General features: G+C 39.2%; 1 protein-coding gene across 5 annotated transcripts in view; it reads right to left on the bottom strand.

Moving 5' to 3' along the window:
* brms1lb (BRMS1 like transcriptional repressor b) overlaps positions 1-22,816 on the bottom strand; it is a 33,932-nt gene that overhangs the window by 7,153 nt on the left and 3,963 nt on the right. For 2 of the 5 annotated variants that reach the window (XR_009804022.1, XM_061885704.1), the window contains exons 2-10: positions 15,099-15,189; positions 11,551-11,678; positions 10,233-10,312; positions 10,006-10,102; positions 9,677-9,712; positions 7,361-7,450; positions 7,219-7,283; positions 7,117-7,156; positions 6,868-6,997 (exon numbers count right to left, since the gene is read on the bottom strand). Coding sequence is in view for 4 of the 5 variants with exons in the window: in XM_061885704.1 (XP_061741688.1) it covers positions 6,868-6,997; positions 7,117-7,156; positions 7,219-7,283; positions 7,361-7,450; positions 9,677-9,712; positions 10,006-10,102; positions 10,233-10,312; positions 11,551-11,678; positions 15,099-15,189 (757 nt within the window). In the remaining variant the exon portion in view is untranslated. The remainder of the gene's footprint in view (positions 1-6,867; positions 6,998-7,116; positions 7,157-7,218; positions 7,284-7,360; positions 7,451-9,676; positions 9,713-10,005; positions 10,103-10,232; positions 10,313-11,550; positions 11,679-15,098; positions 15,190-22,816) is intronic. The other 3 variants (XM_061885707.1, XM_061885706.1, XM_061885705.1) reach the window with 2 other exon arrangements.

Genomic DNA, 22,816 nt, shown 5'->3' with positions numbered 1-22,816 from the left:
CTTTTCATGAGAACTTTGGACATTATCTGCCCTATATAGCCCGGAGCGCGTTAAACGGGTATAATCAAGATCCAAATGGGGCCACAAACAAGATCTTGTTTGGGGCCACAAGAAGCCTAGCTAGGTTAAAAAGGTGAGGTCCATAGCCACGAGAGCCGTGATTCTTAAAGGCCTACTGAAACCCACTACTACCCTCCACACAGTCTGATAGTTTATATATCAATGATGAAATATTAACATTGCAACACGTGCCAATATGGCCTTTTTAGTTTACTAAATTGCAATTTTAAATTTCCCGGGAGTTTCTTCTTGAAAACGTCGCGTAATGATGACGTGTACGCAAGACGTCACAGGTTTTTAGGAAATATGAGCGCTGCTGCCCACACACACAGCTAAAAATCGGCTTCTTTAACCGCAGAATTACACAGTATTTTGGAGATCTGTGTTGCTGAATCTTTTGCAATTTGTTCAATTAATATTGGAGAAGTCAAAGTAAAAAGATGGAGTTGGGAAGCTTTAGCCTTTAGCCACACAAACACACGGTGATTCCTTGTTTAAAATTCACGGGGGTGAAACTTTACTATGGATCACAGCGAACATGGATCCCGACCGAATGTCAACCAGCAGGTTTCGGTGAGAAAATTGTGGTAAAAAGTCTCTTCTTACCGGAGATCAGCTGAGCTTGTGCCGCCTATACAGCTGCCGTCGACTTCCCTGAGACACTGCGCGTCAACACACCCGTGGACACACCCCTCCGACTATCAGGTACTGTTAAACACACTAAAACACTAGCAACACAATAGAAAGATAAGGGATTTCCCAGAATTATCCTAGCAAATGTGTCTAAAAACATCTGAATCCGTCCCAATGCAATCGCGTTTTTTTTTTTTTTTTTCCTAGTCTGTCGCTATCAATATACTCAAACACGAATCTTTCATCCTCGCTCAAATTAATGGGGAAATTGTCGTTTTCTCGGTCCGAATAGCAGTTTTTGTTGGAGGCTCCCATTAAAAACAATGTGAAGATGTGAGGAGCCATCAACGTGTGATGTCATCATCTGCGACTTCCTATAGAGGCAGGGCTTTTCTGTTAGCAAGCAAAAGTTGCAAACTTTATCGTGGATGTTCTCTACTAAATCCTTTCAGCAAAAATATGGCAATATCGCAAAATGATCAAGTATGACACATAGAATGGACCTGCTATCCCCGTTTGAATAAGAAAATCTAATTTCAGTAGGCCTTTAAACCGTATTGGTACGTGGGCTACAAAATCCCTTGGTTACAGTACAGTGTTTTATGTTCCTATATTCAAACACATTGTTATTGTTCCAACTGTGTGTAATATTACAATGGCCAAAAATGTTAAATATATTTTTTTAATGAATACTTGGGCCTAGTACGCTACTGTATTTTAATGGCGGTGGTGTTTTCTGAGGTGGTACTTGGTGACAAAAGTGTAAGAAGCACTGTGCTAAGGCAAGTATAGATTCAAGGACTTGCATTGAAAACCGTATGATTGTTGAGCCCAGTTGATGTGACGCAAGTGCAGTTTTGGCAGGTTACTGCCATGATATAGTTGCTGGAGCTGTGATCCTGTCATGTTCTGACACTTGGTGGTAACAAGGACAGGCTGTGACCGATGTTAACACATTCTCATGTGACACACACTGTAAATAACCAGAGGCCAGCATGAAGCAGTCTCTTTATTTTGTAAACCTGTCGTTGGCCTCAAGTTGACCACGGTTCGATCCAGTGATCCCTGGTGCAGATTAAAGACTTCACTGTGCTTTGAAGTCCTCACCTATTGCTCCAATGATATGTGTCCAGTTATCCAATGTGGGTGAAACAGTAGGCCATGCACGTGAAGAAGATCATGTTATTCAAATACACATTTAGGTATACAGACAAGAAGAGAAGAGTTATATTTAATGTGGCCCACTATGCCATTTAGAATTGCCCGTCACGTAATACATCATTAGTCGGATATGTTTTTTAAAGTGGCCTGCCACTTCATTTTGTGTATTTTTATGTATTTTACCCTCCACATTATTTTATTTGGCCCACCACTTTATTTTAAGTGCCCCGATACATCTTTTCATGTTACCCATCACGCCACTTAATTTAACGTGGCTCGCTACGTTATGTGTCCAGACGCAATTGATAATGGCCCACTATGCCATTTAGAATGGCCCGTCACATACTTTAAGTGGCCATAAATCATTAGTCGGATCTGCTACATCATTTAAGTGACCGCCACATCATTTTGTGCATTTCAATGTGGCCTGCCACTTCATTTTGTGCATTTTTATATGGCCTGCTCCACCATCCACATTGTTTTATGTGGCCTGCAACTTTATTTTAAGTGCCACGCTACATCTTTTTATGTTACCCATCACACCACACAATTTGATGTGGCCCGCCACATTGTGTGTCCAGACGCCATTTAATGTGGCCCACTATGCCATTGAGAATTGCCCGTCACGTAAATTAAATGTGGCCATGCATCATTAATCGGCTCTGCTACATCATTAATGTGGCCCACCACGTCATTTTATGTGACCTGCCACTTCATTTTGTGTTTTTTTACGTGGCCTGCTTCACCCTCCACATTACTTTATGTGGCCTGCCAAATATTTTGAGTGCCTCGCTACATATTTTTATGTCACCCATCACGCCAAGTTATGTGTCCAGACTCCGTTTAATGGTGGCCAACTATGCCATTGAGAATTGCCCGTCACGTAGTTTAATGTGGCCATACATCATTAGTAAGATCTGCTACATCATTAAATGTGGCCCACCACGTCATTTTATGTGACCTGCCACATAATTTTGTGTATTTTTTCGTGGCCTGCTCCACCCTCCACATTATTTTATGTGGCCCGCCACTTATTTTGAGTGCCTCGCTACATCTTTTTATGTCACCCATCCCGCCACGTTATGTGTCCAGACTCCGTTTAATGTGGCCCACTATGCCATTGAGACTGGCCCGTCACGTAGTTTAATGTGGCCATACATCATTAGTCAGATCTGCTACATCATTAAATGTGGCCCACCACATCATTTTACGTGGCCTGAAACTTAATTATGTGTATTTTTACGTGGCCTGCTCCACCCTCCACATTATTTTATGTGGCCCGCCAATTATTTTGAGTGCCTCGCTACATCTTTTTATGTCACCCATCACACCACGTAATTAAATGTAGCCCGCCACGTTATGTGTCCAGACTCCGTTTAATGTGGCTAACTATGCCATTGAGAATTGCCCGTCACGTAGTTTAATGTAGCCATATATCATTAGTAAGATCTGCTACATCATTAAATGTGGCCCACCACATCATTTTATGTGACCTGCCACATAATTTTGTGTATTTTTTCGTGGCCTGCTCCACCCTCCACATTATTTTATGTGGCCCGCCAATTATTTTGAGTGCCTCGCTACATCTTTTTATGTCACCCATCACACCACGTAATTAAATGTAGCCCGCCACGTTATGTGTCCAGACTCCGTTTAATGTGGCTAACTATGCCATTGAGAATGGCCCGTCACGTAGTTTAATGTGGCCATACCTCATTAGTCGGATCTGCTACTTCATTAAATGTGGCCCACCACATCATTTTATGTGGCCTGTCACTTCATTTTGTGTATTTTTATATGGCCTACCACGTCATTTTGTGTATTTTCATGTGGCCTGCTCCACCCTCCACATTATTTTACGTGGCCCGCCACATTATTTTAAGTGCCCCACTACATCTTTTTATGTTACCAATCCCGCCACATAATTTAAAGGGTCCTGCCACTTTATGTGTCCAGACGCCAATTAATGTGAGCCGCCACATCAATTTATGTGGCACACCACATATTGTTTTGTGATCTGGTATGTCATTTAGGAAGGACCGCCGCGTCATTTAATGAAGTCCGCCACATTATTGTAAGTGCCCTGCTACATCTTTTTATGTTACCCATCAAGCCACATAATTTGAAATGGCCCGCCCTGCCACATTATGTGTCCAGACGCCATTTATTGCGGTGCATCACATTATTTAGAATGGACCAATATATGTGTCCCCCTCGGCCGCATTATTCTATGTGTTCTGCAGTCTGCCACATCATTTCATGTGTCTGGAAGCCATTTATTGTGAATTGCCACATCAAACTGTGCTTCACTACATCATTTTAAGTGGCATGCCACATCATTTTGTATGGGCTGGCATGTCATTTCATGTGGCCCACCTTATCATTTCATGTATCCAGACAGCATTTAATGTGATCTGCCACATCAATTTATGTGGTCCACTACATTATTTTATGCAGCATGTCACATTATTTTGTGTGGTCTGGCAAGTCATTTGGAACGGACCGTCACATTATCTTATGTGGCCCGCTTCACCCGCCACTTCATTTCATGTTGCCCGCCACCTCATGTCATGTGTCCAGACATCATTTAATGTAAACCGCCATATTATTCTAAGTGGCCATTATTGTGTGCGGTCTTGCACGTCATTTCGAACGCCCCGCCACAATAATTTGCGTGGCCCACTACGCCACGTCATTTTATGTGGCCCATCCTGCCACATTATTATAGGTGGTCCGTGACATCATTTTACATGGTCTGCCACATTTTAAGTGGCACGCCACATCATTTTAAGTGGTCAGCTACATTTTAAGTGCCACGCCACATTATTGAGTGTCCAATCCAATCCCCTTTATTTATATAGCACATTTGACAACAAACCGTCTCCAGAGTGCTGCACATAAAAAACAATAAAAGTAATCAAATTACAAGAATATAAAATAATTAGACATCAATAAAATTGAATAAAACAATAAAAGACAGAGGACTAAAAGACTCACGATTTAAAAGCCAGAGAATAAAAGTGGGTTTTAAAGGCCTACTGAAACCCACTACTACCGACCACGCAGTCTGATAGTTTATATATCAATGATGAAATATTAACCATTGCAACACATGCCAATACGGCCGGTTTAGTTGACTAAATTGCAATTTTAAAATGTGTCTAACTCTGAAATGCTCACACTGCCGCCGCCCGGAGTCGTCGCTTTTTATTTAATTTTGTTATTTTTATTTTTTTCTAGTCCTTCGCTATCAATGTCATCATCCACGAATCTTTCATCCTCGCTCAAATTAATTGGGAAATTGTCGTTTTCTCGGTCCGAATAGCTCTTGCTGCTGGAGGCTCCCATTAAAAACAATGCGAGGACGTGAGGAGCCCTCACCCTTGTGACGTCATCGTCTGCGACTTCCGGTAAAGGCGATGCTTTTTTATCAGCACCAAAAGTTGTAAACTTTATCGTCGATGATCTCTACAAAATCCTTCCAGCAAAAATATGGCAATATCGCAAAATGATCAAGGATGACACATACAATGGACATGCTATCCCAGTTTAAATAAGAAAATCTCATTTCAATAGGCCTTTAAGACGAGACTTAAAACATTCAAAAGTGGGGGCCATTCTGACATGATAGGGCAGAACATTTCAAAGTTTAGGGCCAACAACAGAAAAGGCCCAGTCCCCTCTAGTTTTAAGCCTCGTTTGACTCTGACCCTCTACATCATTTTTATGTGGCCACATGTAGTTCGGTCTGCCACGTTATTTTATGTACAATACCATACCAACTTTATTTATAAAGCCCTTTAAAAACAACTCCAGTTGAAAAACAAAGGGCTGTACACCACAAAGAAATAGAGGCAAAGGACAGACTAAAAAATAAATGTTTAAACAAAAGTAAAATACACATTGAAAAAGCAAATACAAATTACCCGAAGAACAATGTGATGGTTGTGTCTTTTATGGACACACTCTTGTAGCTGAATCTACCTCTGGTCACCAAGAGAGCTTGGCCGTGGTAGTTAAATGTCCGCCAAGAAGGAATTATGAATTATATATTGAATATTTTCATAGCAAGAGCACCGGTTCTTTTTTTCACCAAGTACCACCTCGGAAAACACTTGGCTCTCTAAGTACCACCATAATGACTAACATTAGAATACAGTAACGTAGTTGGGCTAAGTATTCATTAATAGCTAGGTTTTGTTTAACAAGTATATCTAATATTTTTGGCCACTGTAACAGTACACAGTTTGAAAAACTAACACAGTGATGGAATATAGGAAAATAAAACACTGTACTTTAATCAAGTGATTCTTTGGCGTACCACTAGATGAATCCCGTGTACAACAGTTTTGAGAATCACTGCGCTAGAGCAGGGGTCGGGAACCTTTTTGGCTGAGACAGCCATACAAGCCAAATATTTTAAAAAGTATTTCCGTGAGAGCCATATAATTTTTTTTTTTTACACTGAATTCAACTATATGCGTGCATTTTTAAGAAAGACCAACATTTTTAGAGTACAATAAGTCTCTTATTATTTTTGATAACATTGTTATTCTGAGGCTAGCCAACAATAAATAAAACACTTCTTACCATTAATGCGACTTCTTGAACAGGTGCGGTACAAACCGGATGGATGGATGAAAATGCATGAGAATGTTTATATTTTGAACGTTATTTTTGACACTGTGATTACCGGCGGAATTATTCATTACTTATCGTGTTAAGCAATATCAGCTAAGATTTATCTGAGAGCCAGATGCAGTCATCAAAAGAGCCACATCTGGCTCTAGAGCCATAGGTTCCCTACCCCTGCGCTAGAGCATAAAAATCTATATATTTTAGAAAATATATACATATTTATATATAGAGTTACTTTACATGCAGTCAGACACATTTTTTATATCTCAAAGTGACCCCCAAGTCAAAAGGTTTGGACACGCCTGCACTAGTGCGTACTATAAATGCAAAAATAAGGGGAAATCATGGAAGAACCCTAATTTCCCGCACACAAACCTTGCGGGGCACTCGTCCTTCCTGTTGATACAGATGGCCTGGCCCCTGCAGTACCACTGGTTGTCATAGAACAGTCTTCCGTCTTCAGAGCGGGCCACGTGGTGCTGTCGCTCCGTTTTGGCTGATACAACTAAGAGGGGAAAGACATGGAAAGAACGGAGCACTTAAAAACTGCACCTCCTCTAAGGCCATCCATCTTTGTATTCCGGGCTAATATTGATAGCAGCCGAGAAGAAGTGAGATTCTTACCATCAACTTTCGCCCTGGCCGGTCCTAGAGATGCCATGGCCTGAGAAGACGACACAGGTAAACAATCACGCCCTATCATTACTCGCTTCCCTAAAATGTTACCTTGCGTATCGCGGTCCAGTCTTCAAGAATATCCAGATCTTGCAGCATGTAAACAATATAAGGCCGTGCGAGAGCGGTCAAAGAAGACAGTCGGACATGGTTGTAGGAAACTAGGCGGCGGTGCTTGGATAGAGAAGGATATCAGAAACCACGACTGGCTTCTTCTTCTTAATTGGACAGAATGGATCCTTCTTCTTATTTTTCCTGGCATGCATTCCATCATTCCACAGCTCTGGGAAGTCAGAAAGGACGGATTAGAAAGGAAAATCCATGAGAGACTATCAAAAAAAACAACGTAATGTTGATGCAGTCATTATGGACTACATTCTTTCCGAGATACAAAACTATGGACATAACTGGAAATAATCCTCAACACTCATACCACTTCATTTTTTACACTACGGCCTTTTTGCCAAGACTTTATATTTATTTTGTCAAGACCACAATATGGTATCATGAAATTTTAGTATCGTTACGTGCCTTTGGATTTCAATCATTCATCTTCCCAAGAAATGTGTTTGCTTCCAACTTTTTGAAAACAACACATGACCTCATTAAGCCACTTTTGATCTGCCGCAATAATGTCATGAATTTCAATGAAAATACACTTTACTTTTACAGCATATTTTTGGTCAAATTGAAGAAAAAATTAGTAAGATTAATTCATCCATCCATTTTCTACCGCTTATTCCCATTAAAGATCGTAATTAAGGATGGGTACAGTTCACATTTGAACCGATATGTTAACAACTCCTGATATCTGGGAATCGACATTGGTACGTCATCCTTTTTTTTACCACTTGTCCCTTTGTTTTGATACTAAAATGTCATTATTTATTGCAATATCTAAAAATGTACCAATTATTATATTAAAACTGCTGTCCAGTTGTTATATATTGTTTATTATTACATTTTTGAGCCTTAATTACAAGTGGAAGTCCAAGACGTTACACCAGGGGTGTCCAAAGTACCGCCCGCCCGCTGACTGTCTTCAATTGGGCCCCCAGGCAATCTGGCCAGGCACAGTGTTTACATATTAAATTTAGATAGCTGGCGGATTAATAGGTGCTTATTTGTCACCATCTTGTGGACGACATGAGTAACACGAGTCAGTGACCATGGAGTGTACCTTCGAGATATAACATGCACAGCATTTACTTTTTACATGCAATCCAAACAACCTTCCCTAGTCATGGCGCAGGAAAAACTCAATTCAACCAGCCCAAAAAGTCAACACACATGCCACACTTAATAAACATGCTCACTGAACTTATAAAAAACAGCCAACCACCATAAACATTTTTAAATTACACCTATCCATTTGAAAACATGGTAAAAATGCTAAAAAAAAACAAAAAACTCCACATTATTCCATGTTTGGCACATTTTAGTTGCTTGGTATTTTTTGATTCATTACAAAACTTTAAGGAAGCCCTCACTAAGGTAAGAGTTAAACTTTCACATGGTCTTAATATTAAATTCTAATATATACCTATGTACATACATATGTATGTACATATATACACACACGTATATACATACACATGTACATAGATACATACACATGTATATACAGACATGTGTATACATACACATGTATATACATATATACATAAACATGTACAGTATATACATGCACATGTACTGTATATACATATGTAAACACATACTATATATGTATACATATGTGTATATGTATATGCATACATATAATAAAACATAAGTATATACATATATGTATATACACATAAGTATATACATATATGTATATACACATATGTATACACATATACACATACACATGTATACACATACACATGTATATACATATACACATACACATGTATATACATATATACATAAACATGTATATACATATATACATAAACATGTATATACATATGTACATAAACATGTATATACATATATACATAAACATGTATATACATATATACATAAACATGTATATACATATGTATACACACACTATATATGTATACATATGTGTATATGTATATGCATACATATAATACATAAGTATATACACACATGTATATACATACATATGTATATACTTATATACATATGTATACATATACAATTACACAAATAAGTACACACACATACGTATCTATATATATATATATATATATATACACATACGATATATACACATATGTTATATGTATAGTTCTGTCTAGTCTGTTGTTGTGCCCTAGAAAGTGTTAATACTGTAAGTATTGTACTTATTACAAACCAGCTGTTTGATTGCAACGTGCATCGCAGTCGTAGTTTTCATTAACACATTTTGAGGCGTTGAAATTGCCATGTAAAATCGTTAATGCTAATCAGTAGCATGTCAATAGCAAAGCCAAAGTATATTAGCATCAAGCATAGCGCATTGTTGGAAACATTTTTGAGTCTATTGCTTTATTGGCATTGAAAATTGCAACATTACCTAGAGGTAGTTTGGCGGAGTCCGCTCTTAGTGCTGCTGGAGAGACAATAAATGACTTTATAAAGCCACTTTTTATCTGCCAAAACAATGTCATAAATTCAAACAAAAATACCTCAGATTCTTGATCATGTTTTTAGGTCAGATTTAAAAATAAGATGAATTACATTAATTCATTCAAGACCATACTTAATTGATCTCTCAATTTTCATACTGACTATAGAGCACTGATATTATTTTGACAATAAAGTGGATATAAGTGAAAAATAATGACCACTGCCCACAACTATAGACTAGGACAAGATACAAACAGGGGCATATCTTCTTGGTACCTGAGGTGATGTCGATGCTGTGTCTATCTTCCTCCAGCCGTCTTATCTTCTCCTCCAGCTCACTTTGCACAGTGTCAAAAAGCAGCAGCTTCTCACTCTGAGAAAACATGCGTGGGTCAAACACGTGTGGGGGAGCATATCCTCTATCGCGTCATCAGACACTCAATCCGGAATTGTGAAGTGACAGAAACACTGCTAGGTCTCCATTTTCTTTTTTAAGCGATCACCTCCCAGTGCTGGCAGGCCGCCTGGATCTCGCAGTCGTACTTGTTCTTCACCGACTCCAAGCACAACTCCTTGTAGATGCCTGCAACACATCAAAGAAAACGTAATTTTTCACATCCATGACAAGTAGCAGGAAGCCTGAAGTCTAATGTAGATTTATTGAGGTTGTGCTTACCGGCTTCGAAGCAATTTTATTTGCTACATTGTGTAATAAGTGTGACCAGTAGATAGCAGTCACACATAAGGATACGTGTGGACTGCAGGTTGATGCGCCATGTTTGATAAATGACACTAGCAAGTACCTGTAAGCAAGCAACACCAAAACTTTGGTGTTTCATTGAGAATATAAAACATTACACACGGCGGTCAAAAATCTGTCAAAATGTTTTAGTACGACTTTGGTACCACGAAGCCGCACCGCTTGATAGAACACGGAGCATTACGGCTAACGTAGTCAGACGTACTGAGCTTCAACATGCAGGTATTATTATAGTGTGTGTATAAGGACCGCACAATGGCACCAACTAGGAGACATTGTCTGGCGTTTTGTTTCGCAGTATTATGCAAAACCAACTTTTCTTGCCTTCTGGTACCTGCTGATGTGCATTTGGGATTTGCATTAGTCCTAAAAATTTGGCCTTATCCGTCATTGTAGCCAATAAGCTCCTTATTTTTCTCTATGTTCTTGTTGTGGGGCATTCAACCTCCGCTGTTGCCATTTCAAATATAAAGTACGCTATGGAAGCGCTATAAAATACCGGTACAGCAAAGATGGCGGGGAGAAGCGGCTGTCAAAGTGGAGGCACGTAAACAAGACTGCCCACAAAATGGCGCATCCCGAAAACACGGTCAGAAAGCGTCTTGAAAACGGTAAAACTTAATATATTCAACATTTTGACCAAAGAACCACCATGACATGTTATGTAGACCAGTGGTCTCCAACCACTGGATTGGTACTTGGCCGCAGAATATTTTATAACTGTTTTTTTTTTTTTTTTTTTTTTTGAATTTTTTTTATTAAATCAACATAAAAAACACAAGATACACTTACAATTAGTGAACAAACCCAAAAAAATCCCTTTTTCATAACAAAAAATAAAAATCCCCACCCCAGGGACAAATTATCAAGCGTTGAATGGTCCGCAGCTACAAAAAGGTTGGGGAACACTGATGTAGACCACAAGTCTTTTAAATGTAGAACAAAAAAAATATGACCCCTTTCATGCGCCTTATAATCCAATGCGCCCTATGGTCCGAAAAACACGGCATGTTTTTAGACTTTTATATGCTCTTAGAATACAGAGAGATCCGAGGTGATACCTGCCACTTTGGTTCTGATTTGCATGTTCTCCTGCAGGTTGGCTAAAGGTTCCAGGTACTCCTGGGCACATCCGGCCATCACCTCCTGTAGCTTGACGTCTACCTGGCTCAGACGTTCTTTATACAATCTGTGGAAGAAACAAAATATATGATAATTCTAGACGACAAGATGGAGAAAGTGACAGTTTCAACCAAGCAGTTGAAAAGCAGTGTCAGCACACACGTGGTAAAATATGTCATCAGAATGAGCTTTCTTGGCCAGGTGTGTCTAACACACAAGGAATTTGAATTGGTAGACTATGTTTTCTTGTCTATATAATAAATGAATATTTATACAAACAATAGATATTAACGATTACTTGTAAATATAAACAAGTACTTAAATAACTAATATGTGGAAGGCTGATAAATAATAGTGCAGTGGTAAATAGAGTAAAAAAGATGACGACGTGAACATGAGTCAGTACTTTCAGATTAGTTCCGTGCATGAGAGTAACATATTTTTCTAAACATAAGGCGCACTTAAAATCCTTTCATTTTCTCAAAAAGCAACAGTGCACTTTATAACCCGGTGCGCCTAAAGTACTGAATAATTCTGGAGGGCTTACCGACCTTGAAGCTATTTTATTTTGTACATGTGTAATGATAAGTGTGACCAGTAGATGGCAGTCACACATAAGAGATACGTGAAGACTGCAAGATGACGCCAAGAAGCAACACCTCAACTTAAAATGTTCCCTTGAGAATATAGAATATTACACACGGCACTCAAAAATCTGTCAAAATATTTTAGTACAACTTTGGTTAGCTATAAAGACGCACCGCTTGTTGGATTCTTGGAGCATTACAGCTAACGTAGTCAGACGTACTGTGCTTCAACATTCATACATCCATCTTCTACCGCTTGTCCCTTTTTGGGGTTGCTGGAGCCTATCTCAGCTGCATTCGGGCAGAAGGTGTTGTACACCCTGGACAAGTCGCCACCTCATCACAGGGCCAACACAGATAGACGGACAACATTCACACTCACATTCACACACCAGGGACCATTTAGTGTTGCCAATCAACCTATCCCCAGGTGCATGTCTTTGGAGGTGGGAGGAAGCCGGAGTACCCGGAGGGAACCCACGCATTCACGGGGAGAACATGCAAACTCCACACAGAAAGAGCCCGAGCCTGGAATTAAACACAGGACCACTCAGGACCTTTGTATTGTGAGTATTATTTTTGTGTGTGTAGAAGGATCCCAAAATGGTACCTATTAGCAGTCATATTATCTGGCATTTTGTTTCGCAGTATTATGCAAAAAACAATTTTTCTTACCTTCTGGTACCTGCTGATGTATATTTAGGATCCGCATAAGTCCCGAAAATATGTGCGCATCCGCCATTGTAGCCAATAAGCTCCTTCTTTTCTCTATCTTCTTGTTGTGGGGTATTCATCCTCCGCTGTAACCATTTCTAATATAGAGGAGTGTAAACTTCATACACATACAGTGGGGCAAAAAAGTATTTAGTCAGCCACCGATTGTGCAAGTTCTCCCTCTTAAAATGATGACAGAGGTCTGTAATTTTCATCATAGGTACACTTCAACTGTGAGAGACAGAATGTGAAAAGAAAAATCCAGGAATTCACATTGTAGGAATTTTAAAGAATTTATTTGTAAATTATGGTGGAAAATAAGTATTTGGTCAACCATTCAAAGCTCTCACTGATGGAAGGTGGTTTTGGCTCAAAATCTCACAAAACATGGCCCCATTCATTCTTTACTTAACACGGATCAATCGTCCTGTCCTCTTAGCAGAAAAACAGCCCCAAAGCATGATGTTTCCACCCCCATGCTTCACAGGTATAGTGTTCTTGGGATGCAACTCAGTATTCTTCTTCCTCCAAACACGACGAGTTGAGTTTATAACAAAACGGATACATGGATGATACAGCAAAAGATTGGGAGAATGTCATGTGGTCAGATGAAACCAAAATAGAACTTTTTGGTATAAACTCAACTCGTCGCAGACCTGTAACTTCTTTAAGAAGCTCTTCCGTCCTCCACTCGTTACCTGTATTAATGGAACCTGTTTGAACTCGTTATCTGTATAAAAGACACCTGTCCACAGCCTCAAACAGTCAGACTCCAAACTCCACTATGGCCAAGACCAAAGAGCTGTCGAAGGACACCAGGAAAAAAATTGTAGACCTGCACCAGACTGGGAAGAGTGAATCTACAAAAGGCAAGCAGCTTGGTGTGAAAAAAAATCAACTGTGGGAGCAATTATCGGAAAATGGAAGACATACAAGACCACTGATATTCTCTCTCGATCTGGGGCTCCACGCAAGATCTCATCCCGTGGGGTCAAAATGATCATGAGAACGGTGAGTAAAAATTCCAGAACCACACGGGGGTACCTGGTGAATGACCTGCAGAGAGCTGGGACCAAAATAACAAAGGTTACCATCAGTAACACATTACGCTGACAGGGAATAAAATCCTGGAGTGCCAGACGTGTCCCCCTGCTTAAGCCAGTGCATGTCCAGGCCCGTCTGAAGTTTGCCAAAGAGCACATGGGAGAATATCATGTGGTCAGATGAAACCAAAATAGAACTTTTTGGTATAAACTCAACTCGTCGTGTTTGGAGGAAGAAGAATACTGAGTTGCCTCCCAAGAACACCATACCTACTGTGAAGCATGGGAGTGGAAACATCATGCTTTGGGGCTGTTTTTCTGCTAAGGGGATAGGACGATTGATTCGTGTTAAGGAAAGAATGAATGGGGCCATGTATCGTGAGATTATGAGCCAAAACCTCCTTCCATCAGTGAGAGCGTTGAATGGTTGACCAAATACTTATTTTCCACCATAATTTACAACTAAATTCTTAAAAATTTGTACAATGTGAATTCCTGGATTTGTTTTTCACATTCTGTCTCTCACAGTTGAAGTGTACCTATGATGAAAATTACAGACCTCTGTCATCATTTTAAGTGGGAGAACTTGCACAATCGGTGGCTGACTAAATACTTTTTTGCCCCACTACTGCCAGTAGACTCGCTATGGAAGCGCTACAAACTACCGGTGTAGTGGGTTTACAATATTCACCACAGAAAATTAGTTATCAGAGCGTTTCGGTCGGACGCTTTTCATGGGACACATTTCCGGCGTTGCAGTTGCACTAGTCTGAATGTCATTAAAACAGTTCGCTCCATCTTTTGGCAGTTCTTCAACTCCCGTAATTGCACGCTACACCGGTACAACAAAGATGGCGGGGAGAAGGCGCTGTTGAAGTGGAGTTATGTAAATTTGACCGCCTACAAAACGGCGCATCCTGAAGTGATGGTCAGAAAGCGACTTGAAAATGGTCTGTAAAACATAATTTATGCAACATTTTGACCAAAGAACCACCGTTACATGTTATGTAGACCAAAAGGAAGTGTTTTAAATTTAGAAACTAATCATAATATGACCCCTTTAATGCACCTTACAATCCGGTGTGCCCTATGGTCCAAAAATAGGGGATGTTGTCATTTCTGTCATGTAAACGGGGGACTTACTGCTCCTTCAGGTCTGTGAATTGTTTCTCCAGCGTGGTCATCTCGTCCAAACACTCCATCCTCCTCCTCTCGCAGTCTTCGTCATCCATATCTGTTCACAAGTTATAATAGCTTTGTTATTGTCGTACGAACTTACACGGTCAAAATATACCTGTATGTACCTTGTCAAAATATCCCAAAACTAGTACCAAAACATTTTTTGCTTCATTTTTTTGTTTTGACTATTACAGTTTTCATGTTGTAAACGTTTTATTATTCATAACCATCCTCCCACACCTTGTCAAAATCTCCCCAACTTGTACCAAACGCTGCAAAAAAATGTTGTCGAACTGTAATAGTTGTGATGCTATTAACGTTTTGTGATTTATTACCAGCCCTGTAAAACGGTAAAAACATAAAAACTACAACAGAACAAATGTAGCAAACGTATGATTCATAAATAGCCCCATAATCAGCACAAACTGTTTTTTTTATTGTTTTTTTTTTTGACAAGGTGGTTATGAATGGTTATGAATAATAACATAAAAACTACAAAACGTTAACTATAAAAGTTAGACAAAAAATGTTTGCAACACAAACCAGCACATACGCAGCACAAATGTTTGGGACAAGTTTGGGGAGATTTTGACAAATGGTTATAAATTAAAAAAAAAAAACATTCATTACATAAAAACTGTAATTAATTACGTAAAAACTATAATAGACAAATTGCATAATTGGAACACATTTGGGGAGGTTTTGATAAGGAGGGGCGGGGTGGGATATGTATAATAACATTTTAATAACATTAAAACTAAAAAAAATTGCAACACAAACATAGCACTATTTTTTTGAACAAGGTGGGTTGGTTTGTTATGATTAATAAAACAAAGTAATAACTTTAAAACTATGATAAACAAAACAATTTAATCACAAACGTAGCACATTTTTTACATAAAAAGGTGGGGGCTGCTTATGAAAAATCAAACTATAATATACAAAAACAATGCACAATTTGTACAAGTTTGGGGAGGATTTGACAAGGAGGAGCGGGCAGATTATGACAATTTTAATAACATCCATCCATCCATTTTATACCGCTTGTCCCTTTCATAAAAACTAAAATCAAGGTTTCTCATTGTATTCCTATGGGTCGAGTTTTTTCTTGCCCTGATGTGGAATCTGAGGGATGTCGTTGTGGCCTGTGCAGCCCTTTTAGACACTTGTAATTAATGAACTTTAATTGATTGAGAAAAAAAAATGCAGCACAAACTTTTTTTTTTGACAATGTGGGGTCTGGTCAGGGGTGGTTCTAGGCATGCTTTTATGAGGGGGCAGTCAGAAATAAGAAGGGGGCATCATGTGTACACATCATGCTCCAGCACTTTTTTTTCTGTGCTTATAGTAACGATGCTTTCTTCATTGAAATGGGTCTTTAGCTATGTGTCCAACCCCAACCTGGAGTAGTGGATTGCACTTTGTCAGGCCTCTACCTTCAGACCTGTCCAACTTGGGTGTCCCACCTGAAGACTAAGCTCCTGCTGGTATAGCTCTTACGGTCACTGAGGCACGCAAACCCCCTGACCACAATAAGGTGGCAATCCCTCAGGGGGGGAAACATTAACAGCGCTGCCATATTTCCGACAGGGGAAACAGAAGCAGGCGTCTCGCACCACAGAATACTCTAGACATGGTCGTGTGCAGTACCAGGCAGGATTGAATAATCTTAATGTTGTACCAAATGCACGCTTTGGGTAGCCACCCAGTATTGGCTGAGATGGTGCGTTGCCATTTAAGTCACTGGGTAGCTGGGCAGGCTGCTTTGGGGGAGCGCTTGTTGGGGGGACGGAGGGAGCTGGTGCAGGAGAAACAGTGCTTGCTGGTGCTAAAGGTGCAGTATTGCAAGCTGCTGTCCCTGATGTACTAGCAGTAGCATCATTGCTACTACTACATGCAGGAGCAGGACTAGACTTTTTAAATGCTCTGAAAAATGGATGCATTACAGAGCATTAACTTTCTCTTTGTGAGCTGCTGGAAGCTGGAGCAGAAAATAAGTAGGCTTGAACAACAACAGAAAAAACCTGCTGTGATTACATGAAAAAAAACAACAGTACAGGACTACAGCCTGGGGCGGGGCTTTATGTAGGGGTCTGGCAGACACAGGTCACGTGTCTTCAGTTTGTCACATGCAGTGGACGTGGGCACAAAATTAATTCACTCCAATGTATGTGTGTTGCCCACTTGCTTGTAAATTGATTAAAATGGCAGTGTTTTTGTTTTTATGTGTCTTGGTCATATCAAATGAAACTTATAATTTGTTTATTACAAAATGTAGATCGAAACATTAAATGTTGACTATGTAGAATTACAAGAAAAACAACAGAAAAAGAATTCCAGCAGTCGATTGCCAGACCGTTGCAAAGCAAAACGGGCCGTTGCTAGGGACTCCGCTCTGAACAGAGGACAGCAGAGGAGGACTGCTAAGCAGGATATATACCTTATGTTTCATTTTTACCCTCATTAACAGCATCATAAATGACTTGTAGCTTTTTACAGGGACAGTGGAGGCTCTCTGCCTTCCAAACCACTGCTGCTCAGAGCCTCCGCTGTCACTGCTCTCATCAAGTTGTAAAAAAAAAAAAAAAAAAAAAAAGGAACTCCGTAGCACCGAAAGTCCGCGACGATAAACGTGTTTATGATAGATAAGACTACACAAATACACCCATCCTAACAAGTATATGATAAATGTAGACAACTTTTCCTTTTCTTTTACTTTCATACTGCAACAGTGATTGTATGTTGAGGGGTGTGTGCGGGTGTGTGTCTGCTGCGCAGCCTGTGGAATGATGAATACACGCACAGCAGAGGGGGGGAGGAGAGGGAAGCCGACACTACTATATCGTGTGTGTCCCTTTTTCTGCGGATTTTTCCGCTATTGCAGATAATTTTGTCAACTTGTAATGTAGTAATTTTGTGAGTTTATTAAAATTTGCTTTCTCAAATTTTGATTTGAGGGGGCAAGACATTTATTTAAGGGGGCTCTGCCCCCTCTTGCCCCTGCGTAGAGCCGGCCATGGGTCTGGTTATGAATAATAACACAAAATCACTTTAAAACTATGATAAACAAAACAATTTCATCTAGTTAACATAAAAACTATAGTAATTAATGACATAGAATCTATTACACCCCAAAAAAAATTTGCACAATTGTTACAAGTTATCTGGGGTTTTGACAAGGACGGACAGGCAGGTTATGTATAATAAAATTTGAATAACATAAAAACCAAAAAAAAAATGCAATACAAACATAGCACTGTTTTTTAACAAGGTGGGTTGGCTTGTTATGAATAATAACACAATAATAACATACAATTTATAATAAACAAAAACATTTCATCACAAAACATAACACTTTTTTTGACAAGGTGGAAATGGGGAGCTGGTTATAAATATTAACACAAATATCATAAAGAACAAAAAAAATATTTTTTCACATAAAAACAGCAAAAACATTTGGGACAATATTGGGGAGGTTTTGGCAAGGTAAGGCAACTGGTTATGAATCACAAAACATTGCAAACATTTTATGATTCATAACCAGCCTCATTAAATGAAAAATAACATACAAACTAAAATAGTTAGACAAAAAAAAAAATTACAGCACAAACAAAAAAGTTTGGTGAAGTTTTGACAATGTGGGGGATTAGTTATTAATAATAAAATGTGGATAACATAAAAACTATAATAGACAAACATTTGAAGCACAAACAGGTCTGGGTTGGTTTTGGTCCACGTATTGTCTTTTAGTCGTCCATGTTCCTCGTCCTGTAGTTTCCATCATAGAAAACGCATGTCGGTTATTAGCACACCCACTTACTTGTAGCATTTTTGTCAAAATCAATGGTCAAAAGGCATTATCAGTAAGCGTGGCAGAGTGTCATGTGATTCTGCAGGGCTTTGTGATTTTAGGATATAAACTCATGCTATACATTGTGTTTATGGAGTCATCAATGGACTTTTGCTGATTAGGGATCAATATGTGCATGTTAAAGTCACCTATGTATACACAGCTATCAATACACATTGGTTTTAATGACATCATGTAGCAGCCTAGTTTTGAATGGAAGAAAATATAACATTTACATAATAAAAATCAACTAAAGGCTTCCCAAATGCTGTAATAAATTAGGCATGATGAGTTGAAAATATGTCAGCATGTGGCCCCACTTTTAACTCTTTTTTTCAAACGCTTATTTACAGTAATTCATTAATTTGCCAGTCATCATTTTGACTTAGTAAATATTGACTTACTAAGACAAAATAATGACTATGTCAAATTAATGAATATTTTTCCGTAAGGTAAAAACAAAACACAAAACAGTCCTATTTACCTGAGATAGTATGTATGTCATTATTTGGACTTAGTAAATACTGACTTAGTAAGACAAAATAATGACATACATAGTATCTCAGGTAAATAGGACTGTTTTTTGTTTTGTTTTTACCTTATGGAAAATATATCGATATATATATATCGTATATCGCCATTCAGCATCCGGAGCGGAAAACACAAAACACCAAAAATTGTAGGCTTCTTCACGCGACGAAGCCGGCCTACTTCACCACAGTGTATAGTCTATTGCTCCGCCGGTCAGTGATGAGATGGAGACGTGATGGTGGCGACAGGCCAAATAACACTGTTCCTTACACCCACCCAGCCTCATCCCCGTCCGTCCGCCTGTCCCGGGCGATGACACCCCTCCCCCCTGGAGAGACACCACTTTAACTAACAAATATTCTGGGGTAAACACTGACCAGGTGACATGTTTTTACCACTTTGTAGTTCAGGTTCTTCATTACGTGCACCACTACTCCTCCTCCGTTCTTCTTGGTTCTGTCAATGCAATTGAGTTCCTATTCTTCCAGATCCTAATCTATTCCTTTTTTATCATCAATCCGTGTTTCTGGGACAGTGTATTTTGTATACAAGCTTTTTGCTGTTTAAATGAATGATTGACAATTATAATATTTGTCTGTATAATAAAAATTATTATTACTGATATAGGAGTGGGGGGATTTCTGAATCTATGTCATTCTCCAAATGCTGGCTTTTGTGGTCTTTGTTGCACAAGTTTTTTTAGTTTCATATTTTCTTGTACCCCGCCTTCCGCCCGAATGTAGCTGAGATAGGCTCCAGCACCTCCCGCAACCCCAAAAGGGACGAGTGGTAGAAAATGGATGGATTGTTCAACAATCTTATTTGTTGTTTCAGTAATATCTCTGAGTTGGATGATGTGCTCTTGAATCCAGCTCTTCTTGGTCAGTTGTCCCTTAGAACAATGGTCCCCAACCACCGGGCCCGATTGGTCCCGGGCCGCAGAATCATTTTTTATTCATTTTTATTTGAAAAAATAAATAAATAAATTTAAAAAAATAATATATTTTTTTAAAATCAACATAAAAAACAATATACAATTACAATTAGTGCACCGACCACAAAAACCTCCCTTTTTCATTACAGAAACGTCCCTTTTTCATAAGGAAAAAAAAAAAAAAAAAAATCTTTTGGAAAATCTTTTTATTTTTTTATTTTTATTAAATCAACATAAAAAACAATATACACTTACAATTAGTGCACCGACCACAAAAACCTCCCTTTTTCATTACAAAAACGTCCCTTTTTCATGACGAAGAAAAAAAAAAAAAAAAAAAAAAGGATCCCAACCCCCCACCCTGGGCCACGGGACAAATTATTAAGCGTTGACTGGTCCGCGGATACAAAAAGGTTGGGGACCACTGCCTTAGAACAATGGTCCCCAACCACCGGTCCGGGCACCAGTACCGGTCCGTGATGGATTTGCTACCCGGCCGCATGAAAACATGAAATAATTTGGTAACACTTTAGTATGGGGAATATATTCTTTGTAAGAAAGACTTAATTAAGAGTTATTTGGACACTGCGGGAACATATTTTAAGTAACAAAGACTTAACTTAGTTATTTGTTTAGGGGTAGGGGTAGAGGTTAGGGATAGGGGGTTACTGGTTGTACAATAAGGCCATGCAGAATATGGCATTAATAAGTACTTAATAATTACTAATCAAGGGGCCAATATGTTACTAATTTACATGTTAATAAGCAACAAATTAATGGTGAATATGTCCCCCATACTAAAGTGTTATCAATAATTTATAAACGAATGCATTGTCTTCGACTTAACTTTGGCCCGTCCCACTAGACACAGCAATAATCTTGTTTATAAATGTACAATAAAACTCCTCTTTGGAAGTTGCTATTTGTTATAACTTTGTGCACATTAACGAACACAGAAAATATAAATGTCACAGATTGTAGCCAAAGACTGATTTCCATCTGCATCTCATTGCAAAGAAACAAGTCCAATCAATCAATCAATCAATCAATGTTTATTTATATAGCCCCAAATCACAAATGTCTCAAAGGACTGCACAAATCATTACGACTACGACATCCTCGGAAGAACCGACAAAAGGGCAAGGAAAACTCACACCCAGTGGGCAGGGAGAATTCCCATCCAGTGGGACGCCAGTGACAATGCTGACTATGAGAAACCTTGGAGAGGACCTCAGATGTGGGCAACCCCTCCCCCCCTCTAGGGGACCGAAAGCAATGGATGTCGAGCGGGTCTAACATGATACTGTGAAAGTTCAATCCATAGTGGCTCCAACACAGCCGCGAGAGTCCACAGAGCTCTCACTAATTCAGCGTTATAGTAAGTTGGTGAGTTGTATTTTTCACACACTTATCTTTACTGTATTCATCTGGCACAAGTGGAAAGTCGGTCCATGAAACAAATGCCTTTACTAAAACGGTCCGTGGTGCAAAAAAGGTTGGGAACCACTGCCTTAGGACATAGTCGTTTTGGTGTTGAATGAAGATGTTTGTTTTCTGTCAAGACGCCATTGTCATTGTCGAACAATGTCAACGTTACTATTTGTCCAGGTTCTGGATGTCTTTTGACAACAAGTACTCCTGCTTCTGGACCTCCATTCAGCATGATATAGATTTTACAGTTGGCGCACAGAGTTCCCTGTATTTTTCCCTGCTTTTTCAAGTCGTGTGCTTTCTTGGCGATTCCTGCATTACGTTTGGTAAAGGTGATCATTCATGTACACCTTTGTACCCTTCAGCTTATTTTCCTGTTTCAGCAGGGCTATTTTCAGGGCTCGAATTTAACCACGGCAACCGCGGAAAAATGCTGCGACCGCCCTCGTCATTCGCTGTAATGAATTGACCAGAATTGGCGACAAGAACAAGCCATGACCGCCTTTGACTTTTTACTTGTTAATGGACTAGGAGTGCAACGGTAAACGGTATCATGATAATTTGCGATAAAATTCCAGATGGTTGGTAATACTCAGGGTTTCCCACACATTCATTTATTTGTGGCGGCCCGCCACGAAAGAATTACGGCCGCAACAAATAAAAAAAAATAAAATAAAAATTTGTTTAAAAAAATTTTTTTTTTTTTTTTTTTTCCAAGGCTTTTGACTCGCTCGATCGCTCATAAAAGCAATATGACTCTGTCTGTGAATGGAGCTTGTAGTTACATATTATATAAATATGTAAATATTATATAAATATGTATATAAATATGTACATAAAGTGTTGTAATTATATTCCAACTCCGCGTTCTTCCTGGTCATCGCCGCCGCCCAACCCACCAAACACCCCCCCCCCCCCCGACCACACCACCACAAA

The sequence above is a fragment of the Nerophis ophidion genome, linkage group LG24 (genome assembly GCF_033978795.1).
Source record: "Nerophis ophidion isolate RoL-2023_Sa linkage group LG24, RoL_Noph_v1.0, whole genome shotgun sequence".
Lineage (NCBI taxonomy): Eukaryota > Metazoa > Chordata > Actinopteri > Syngnathiformes > Syngnathidae > Nerophis > Nerophis ophidion.
The sequence above is the reverse complement of the archived record's forward strand: the minus strand, read 5'-3'. Positions and strand labels throughout refer to the sequence as shown.